This window comes from Cornus florida, unplaced genomic scaffold, assembly GCF_030987335.1.
Source record: "Cornus florida cultivar Cherokee Brave unplaced genomic scaffold, ASM3098733v1 CherokeeBrave_3.0.0_Hap2_Chr07, whole genome shotgun sequence".
Lineage (NCBI taxonomy): Eukaryota > Viridiplantae > Streptophyta > Magnoliopsida > Cornales > Cornaceae > Cornus > Cornus florida.
The window spans coordinates 44,960,714-44,969,461 of NW_026775577.1; the positions used below are offsets into that span (position 1 = coordinate 44,960,714).

Sequence of the window (8,748 nt, forward strand, 5' to 3'; positions counted from 1 at the left end):
GCTTTGTTCATATCCAGAGTCCGGTTGGAAGGTTTGGCAATGGCTCTTATAGGAGTTTATAGAAACTTTCTTCAAATGTTCTTCCACACAGGCTACCCATTCAGACGTGTCTCGTAAATGCAAGTCTTTTCATTCATTTTCATTGATACTTCGATGCAGATGGGCGTGGACCCTGGCAAATTAGTTCTACCTGGAAACCACCTTTTTGGAGTCTTAGGGGGCTTTGTAAATGATAACAATGCATTCTGGCTGGTGAGAAAATAGAATTGTCGACTCCATTTTCTGGCTGGTAAGTGGTTGCCTTTAGAAACACAACAGAAATTTTAAACCCGAAATGAGTAGATATTGCTGTTATTTTGTGTAAATCATAATGAGGATCTGCAAAATGAGGAGGCACAGGTTCTAAAGGGACAAGAGGTTAGAGGGGACAAGGGAGGGTGTAAGGCTCAAACACGGACTTCCGGATATGGGAAACAACTCAACCACTTGGGTAACACGGCTCGGACTCCCGGATATAGGAAACAACCCAATCACTTGGGTTAGAAGGCGCTTGCAGGGTGGTATGATATCTCTTCCAAAAGAAAAGATTTGAGTGTTCCAACCTTACTAAGAGCAATATTGTAGATGTGTGAGTTTTTTAAAACTTTTGGGAAAAAAAAAAAAAACACAAATGTAAACGAATGTTTCCAATGGGACACAAGTGAGGAGAAATTTTTACATGGTCTGGTTAATCATAACTTGTGCATTTGCTTGTGTTAGGTTTATTCAAACTCTTGCCTACAAATCATATTGTTTGTTAACAAGGGCCTTGTAGTCCTCGACCATGTAATAATTTCTTGTTAACACATCTTCAATCAAAAGTGCAAAGTCAATGCTGCATAAGCAAAGCAAGTGGTGCCTCCATCTAACCTAGATCCCAGAAGGGAATTGTGTATTGAGGTAGCCCTTTATCCACATCAGTTACAACAAATATATACAACGTCATTGGTATAACCAACCAACACAAACACTCTAATAAATCAAAGTAATTGGTATTTTAATAATTTACTAAAATGTTATGAGATCACTATAGTTTAATAGCACGTTTCTATTAGTTGGTTATATTAATGACGTGGTATATCCTTATAAGATAATTTCTCCTCCATTGGTGCTACTCATCTGTTTTGTTTCATCTCCTTCACCTTCTTCCTCATCTCACCATCCTTTCTCATCAACCACCTTATTACGCTCTCTATCTCTTCTTCACTCAACGAAAATATGACATAATAATATGCATCACAAGATTCACAAGCAATAGAGAAAACAACAACAACAACTTGGCTTCTAAATATGAGAAATTACAAGAAAACAGAACCCTTTTCTCGCTTAAACCCTAAGAATAAGATTGACTGTCTCCTCCAAAAACTTAGCTCTCACATGGTTTTAATTTTCTACAAATTATTTCCTTAAACTAATGATAGTGAACTTTGTCTCGCAAGTCAATTTTGAACTCTTTTTGAGCTTAGTAGGATAATTTTAATTGCTAGTTTGGTTTCCTCCTATATCCTAGATATACCATTAATTCACGTTTTGTTTTGTGTTGTGTGGTATGCATATTTCTTAATATTTCACCCACTATTTCAAATAAAATTTAATAAATCAGAGAGAGAATATGGAGTTGAAAGGAACCTCTTTAAATTTAAAAAATAAATGAGCGAGTTCAACAATGAAAATATAATTGATTTGTTTAGAGATATTTTGAAGAGGTGTTAATTTGAAGCATATGCTAGTTTGTCAGAGAGAAAATAGGTGATATTTAAAGTTTTTTGTGATTAAAATGCATATAGTCATATGAATTGCATTTCTTAACATGAATGTGACATTTTATTGGAATTAATTGTATCATGTGAAAATGTTAATCATTGCTGTGACTGGCAATGTAAGAAGAGGAAAAAAAAAAAAAAAAATGTGTTGATCATTCTCGGTTAGCATATTTTTGCACCTACAATATGCTATTCATAGTGCCCTTAACCGTAGGGGTTGACATGGTGTTTGCTTTGGCTTTGGGACCCGGAAGTTGGGTCGGGGTTCATATCATTTCACCTATGCACTGAATCACTTTTCTTTTCACGCATATATAAATATATATACGAGAGCTGTTTCACAAAATAAGCTTAGGCTAATTAATTAATTACATTCACATGAATCATAAATTAAATTTGAACAACGATATTTTGTATGCCAATAAGAAAAAGCCATGCAGTAACAAACTAATTTAGTAAGACATTTAAGTATGTAATGTAATATGTAAACTTTATAATAGCTAGAAATGGAAGTGTAATTAGAAGGAATTAATGCACCGTATACACAGACCGTATAAACATGACCGTTATTCCGTTAAAATTAAACTTCGAAATCGCTTCAAAGAAACGCGGCGTCTATATATGAGAAATTGCAAGAAAACAAAACCCTTCTCTCTTGCTTGCTTAAACCCTAATAATTGATTGTGGGTCGTTTTTTGTCCTCCAAAAACTTAGCCCTCGCTATTTACATAATCGTGTACGACTAACCCTAATTTCAAGAAGCATTTGCATATTCGTGAAACATATATTGTTAATAGAAGCAAGGAATGTGAAGAAAAGATGAAGAGAAAGCAAGAAGATGAGGTTCCATGCAAGGTTGAGCAGAAGAGTGTGTGTAAACTTGGAGATGGAGCGGCATGGTTGAGGGGTGCAATGATCGGGAAAGGAAGTTTTGGGTCAGTTTATTTCGCGGATTCGAAGAAACCCAGGTTGCGACATAGCTATTTGCCTTCCGTTATTGCTGTGAAATCTGCTGAGGTCTCTGTTTCAGGTTCAATCCAGAAGGAGAGAGAGGTTTTGAGTAACATCCAATGGTGCCCCTATATTATTCAATGTTTTGGGGATGAGATCACTACGAGTGAGAATGGTCAGATGGTGTATAATTTGTTGTTGGAGTATGGTTGTGGAGGAACCCTAGGTGGTTTGATTAAGAAATCTAACGGTTTTGGGTTGCCTGAATCCGATGTTAGGTGCTATACGAGGTCAATTCTTCGAGGCCTTAATCACATTCACAAGTGTGGCTATGTGCACCGTGATATAAAGCCTGAGAACATAATACTTCTGCCTATTACTACAGGTGCTGTTACCAAATTTAAGGCGAAGATTGGTGATTTCGGGTTGGCGAAGAGGATGGAAAAGTTTGATCCTTATTTGAGAGGCACTCCTCTATATTTGTCGCCCGAAGCTGTGGTTGATAACATACAAGAGCCTCCCTCTGATATTTGGGCTCTTGGCTGTATTGTGCTTGAGATGCTAACAGGGAAGCCGCCTTGGGATATGAAAGAAGATCAGGATGCCGAGAGCCTTCTACGTCAGATTGGTAAAGGGTGTACATTGCCTACAATTCCAAGCAAGATATCAAAAGAGGGGAGGGATTTCTTGAAGGGTTGTTTTGTGAGGACGGCCAAGTTTAGATTGACAGCTGAAATGCTACTGAACCACCCATTCATAGGAGGATTAGTTGATGATGACGGAGAAGTTGAACAAGAGGACGAGGTCTTTAATGCGGACTTGTCATTTACGCTCTCTGATAATGATGACGAGTTCAGTTCTTACAGCTTCTCGGATGATTGTAGCTTCATATCTGAAGGAGACTCCTCCTATTCTTCGTCAGAAGAAGATGTCGAGGAGATGGATAATGAATTGGTTTCTAGTTTTGCTGAAGAAGAAGCATCAGAAGTTCAAGAAAGGGTGGACATTACAAAGTCTAGCAATGCTTCTGAACTTGACCAGGTTTCATCAAACAAAATGCAGCAGTGTCCAATTGCTTTTGCCATTCCTGCTGGACTATAGCACTTATTGTCTCGGTACATTTAGTCATTCTTTAAAAGTATATTTAGAGGTCATTTTACAAAGAGCTTTCTTACTGTACATATGACATTACGTCTTCACGTGTCATATTTGTTAAAAGTTTAGGAATTATGATTCTTTTCAATAGGTTATAAACACAGCATTTAAGTATGTTATAATTGTATTTCTTGGGCACTTTCATCAGCTCAACCCTTTGTATTTGACAACGAGATTCTTAAATCTAATGACTTTGAGGTACTCGATTAAGAAACCTGTTATTGTGATATTGTTTAACACCATAATAACATTTGTATATAATGAGAAGCAATATAATTAATTTCATGATCTGTTTGTAAGATACTTCTAAAGGGTGCAATCATTTTAAACCTATTCTGTTTTATTTCCTTTTCATTTAATTACATAGTTCTATATTAATCAAACCCTGTTTGATTGCTTAAAATTGACGAACATGGAACAAAAATCTGGATTGATATGACCATTTCAGACTTGAATGGAAGTTTTCAATGCTTGAAGCAAGCTTTTCAGCCATCAAAACATTTTGTTTAGTGGTAGCCGCTAAAGATATCAATCATATTTTAAAAGAGGAATTTGTATTTTACACTTCCACAACCTGAAACAGTGAATCATCAGTTGCCTCTTAAGAAACTCAGTGAATCAAGCTTACTTGATTTGGTTGTTATATGGTCTAAGTAGTTAATATTGCATTGTGGGTGGACCTTAGAACAGATCACTTCGTGTGGTATTTACACTAACATTGGATGAAATGGTGCATTTAAATGAGTTTTGAATGGCATGCATATGCCACAGTTCCATGTATGAAAGTTAATTTCTGAATGTTAGAGGCTAAAGTGATACACTTACATTTTCTGGTTGAGGGTTTTTGACAAGAAGCTACTTAAGGCTTCTTTTTGACGATGATTAGCTCAAATGACCACATTGAAGCTAAAATATTGTTTTCACCTGTAGGATTCTGACTTTGGCATGAGACACTTTTATGCTGCATTTGATGCATTTATTTTTTTTTTATAAAAAAAAGTAGTATAACTTTGTTCAACATGCTTTGAGAGACCATGCATGGTACATGGAATGTAATCAGTTCCTTCAATAAGCATTCTTAAGCGTCTAAAACTCATCTATATCATGCCCTTCTAGTAACATACACTTGAATGATAACAATGCAGCTATAATTTGCAGAAAAAAAGAAAAAGAAAAAAAGAAGGAAGAACAAAAATAATGCCTTGTTTCTCTTTTACTAAGGGTATAAACAAATTGGGACTGATTATGTAACAATTTTAGCAACCAGAGCAGCATTTTGCCACTCATCGGTGACAGTCTTGTTCAATGAGCTATTCACACAGGATCAGCAAGTCAATACACTTGAAACCAGAGACCATCCAACCAGCACGAACCACTGTTTGAATTCTGAGTCAGAACGGAAGAAACAAATGGCCACACATTGGCAGCAAAGCACAGAAAAGCAACCGAGCACAAAAAAACCGAGATCTTCCTTGAACTGCTAGCCAGAACTCCCATCAATAGCAAAATTCTACTCTGAAGTTTAGTGATGCGTTTCAGGAGCCTTTGTCCCACTCAACTGATGTAACTTGTATCTCAGCAGGTCAGCAATCTTATTATACAAACTCAGCTGTACATTTCTGATTAAACTACGAATCATTGAAGTGAAAATACTCAGTGGTTTGCAAGATGTAAGACATCTGATTCCACAGCATGAGAGTTCGGTGAAACAGAATTGGGAAGTTGCAGAAGGCAAATACTGATCATTGTTGTCCCGAGGGTAGAAAAGCTTAAGCATATAGACCGGCATAATAGAATGCAGTGGAGAGCATGTCAGCATCATTGTAAACATCCTGAAAGCAGAGCCTCGTGAATGAAAGAGTCATCTATGCTAGAATGACACTGTTAAGAAGCTCAGTAAATTTTGCTACTAGCTCACTGCATCAATATCAAAACACGTGATGCCAACCAAGAGGCAAAATGCCTGAAGAGGAAGAGCAGATGCCCCTCAAATACCTTGGCCTTCCTCTTTGTCCTAATGGCCTAAAAAGAACAAACTGCACTGGCCTAGTTGAGAAGGTAACTAAAAAGATTTTTAGTTGGACCAATAACTTTCTATCTGTGGCTGGGAAGGTGGAGCTTCTGAAAACAGTGATTACCCGTGATTCTGTATTGGTGTAATGTAATATCTTCCATTTACCTGTATCAGTCATAAACCACATTCAAAAGCTATGCAGAGACTTTCTATGGGGCAGCAAGGAAAATGCCAAGAAGCTGCACTTACTCAGCTAGGATTTCATTACTAAAACCAAAGCTGAAGGAGGTTTAGGGGTGAGAAAGATTGTTGATGTTCAAAATACAGCTTCTTGCTCATTGAGTCGGCCAAGGTGGTCTGTAAATGCTACCTTTGTGATGTTGGACAGGCTCCCAACCATGCTGAATTTGCAAAAAAGAAATGTTATACTTGCAGCCAAATGTTCTTTATGTCTTCATGAGAGGGATACTACAGACCATATTTTCTTCTCCTGTCCATTTGCTCAACAGGTGTGGCGTTGGGTTACCTCCTTGCTGAAATGGGAAATGTCCACTTTTGAAGGTGGAACTCAATTAGGAGAATGGTACTCCTGGTTTCGACAGCAACATCAATCCAAGATATTTCGTAGCTATTTTGCTTGGATTCAATGAGCTCTCACAGCTCTCTCAACAAAAGAATGAAGGTGTCAACACACCTAATACAGTTTACTTAAGCTGTTACACAATATAAGAATGGATACACAGCTCTAAGTACACAATAGAAGAAACCCTAGTTCTCACTTCTCTGCAATCAATAGAATAGACCTGACAACACACAATGCAGCTTCACTTGATGATCAAACTGGGTTCCCACAGCCTTGTTTCAGCCTGATACACTTGCTTGAATGAAGTACTCAATTAGATAAGCAAGGTAACACAAGAACAGCTCTCAATAGGCTTAAACCCGAACTTCAACGGTAAAAGAGTCACTTCACAATGCAGCCTCAAGAATGACCTGCAATAGCCTTCCACAGCTCTATATAGCTAAGATACACTTGCTTCAGAGAGGAACTCAGTGAAACCAGCAAGGTAACTCAATATAACCGCACAAAAGGCTTAACCTTAATAAACCCTAACCTTCAAGCTCTCAAGAATAAATCTGTAATGTAGCCTCAGGGACAACCCAAACTTCACTCCCCCAGTCTTCAATAGGGAAGATACACTTGCTCACATATCTATTACATTAAACATGGCAAGGTATAACATTGCAGATACAGACCAGACTTGAAAACAGCCACAACCAAAGTTTTAGGCTCAGAAGGGTAAAACTGTAAATCCACTAGAATCTTGAGCACAACAGGATTCCCGCAGACATAATACAGCTAACCAATCTTGCTCAAATGATGGTTTACATTAGGACAGCAAGGTATCAACATTGGATGCACACAACAGCAACTTTAGGGTTAAAACCCTAGTTTTCAGCATATGCCAAACACAGCCTTAAGATAATTCAAATTCTCATCAACCAAAGGCTCCCTCAGCTTGACATTGATGGATTACACTTGGTCTGAAGTTTGGACAAGGTACACCAACAAGGACTCAACAATGTAGCTCATAAAGCATCAAAATAATAGCTCACAGCATGTGTATTTTGCTGCTACTGTAACATTCTGGTTTGAGGGGCGGGCAGTTCTGTAAATACATGACTGGACCTCCTTGAATTTAGTTCTCACAACTTTCTTTCATCATATTACACTCAATCAAACCACCACTTCTCAGTATATAGCAAGCTAAATTCAATTTGCCACTCAATATCAGCCACAAAATAGTTTTCTGCAATAGCGCTGTTCTTAGGGACAGAAATGTAATTCTGCAGCAGCACAACTCAGTTCATGCTTCTCCCATTCATATATGATCAATTGACATATGCTCAGATGAAATTCACAGCAATATCTTGGTGGTATTGTACTCACAGTACACATAGCATGCTGGTAAACATTAGTAAACCCTAACTAATGAGGTCTACTATACAAAAACTGAAATGGTCATTTTCTTGACCTTATCTCCACTTAATGAGCTTTAAATCACCAAATTAAACATGCTTAGAAGATAGACAATCAATGTATAGCTCAAGTCTAACAAGTTAAGCTCAGATTTAAAGTATTTAAACCAAAAAATCAATTCATACTAGAGGTTTGAGATATGAAAATTAATACCAGCCTCAATGTGTTGTTTTAGGCACCTTATGCAGTTGTAAACCAGCTAGATATACGCGCTCAAACCTAGGTTCTAGCTCCAGAAGTGAATTCAGCAGCATTGGTCATCCTCAACCCCCCTTTGCACCAGAAAATCAGCACCAAAGAACCTTCATGATCTTCAACACTTTTGTGATCATTGCAACCCTACTATGGAAAAGCCCTTGTCAGATTCACAAAAGAGGCACACATGACAGACTGCTATAACAGCCTCTTTGTAGTGTCCTCATTGCAACCCTACTATGGACAAGACCTTGTCACCATTAGCCAATGAATTGTGAATATAGCACTCTCTCTGAAGGACCACAGTACATGTGTCAGAGGTATAATCATGCCGCACATTTGTACACAAACTTCCACAAATACCCCTTTAGCTGACACTTGTTCCACACCAGAAAATGCTGACCTTTATCATACAAACCTAGACCATTTGATACAATGCACCTTCTGTAGAGTGCTTCACATTGTCTTAGAAATATAGATTGACCAAGATATCCTCGAGAATATGGACACACTTACTGAAATACCCTTCAATGGTACACATGTCACACACATCAGCAAACTGTCTGTACCAGCATATATGTGACTGAATG

General features: G+C 37.7%; 1 protein-coding gene across 1 annotated transcript; it reads left to right on the plus strand.

Moving 5' to 3' along the window:
- The first annotated feature begins 2,421 nt into the window (after positions 1-2,421).
- Positions 2,422-4,219, plus strand: LOC132267127 (mitogen-activated protein kinase kinase kinase 20-like). Its single transcript, XM_059768193.1, has one exon. It carries the CDS (start codon positions 2,622-2,624, stop codon positions 3,852-3,854), a length of 1,233 nt encoding a protein of 410 aa, XP_059624176.1. The 5' UTR covers positions 2,422-2,621; the 3' UTR covers positions 3,855-4,219.
- The last annotated feature ends 4,529 nt before the right edge of the window (positions 4,220-8,748 follow it).

Excerpts from the sequence above, each read along its gene's own strand:
- LOC132267127 (XM_059768193.1), top strand. The coding sequence starts at position 2,622 with ATGAAGAGAAAGCAAGAAGATGAGGTTCCATGCAAGGTTGAGCAGAAG.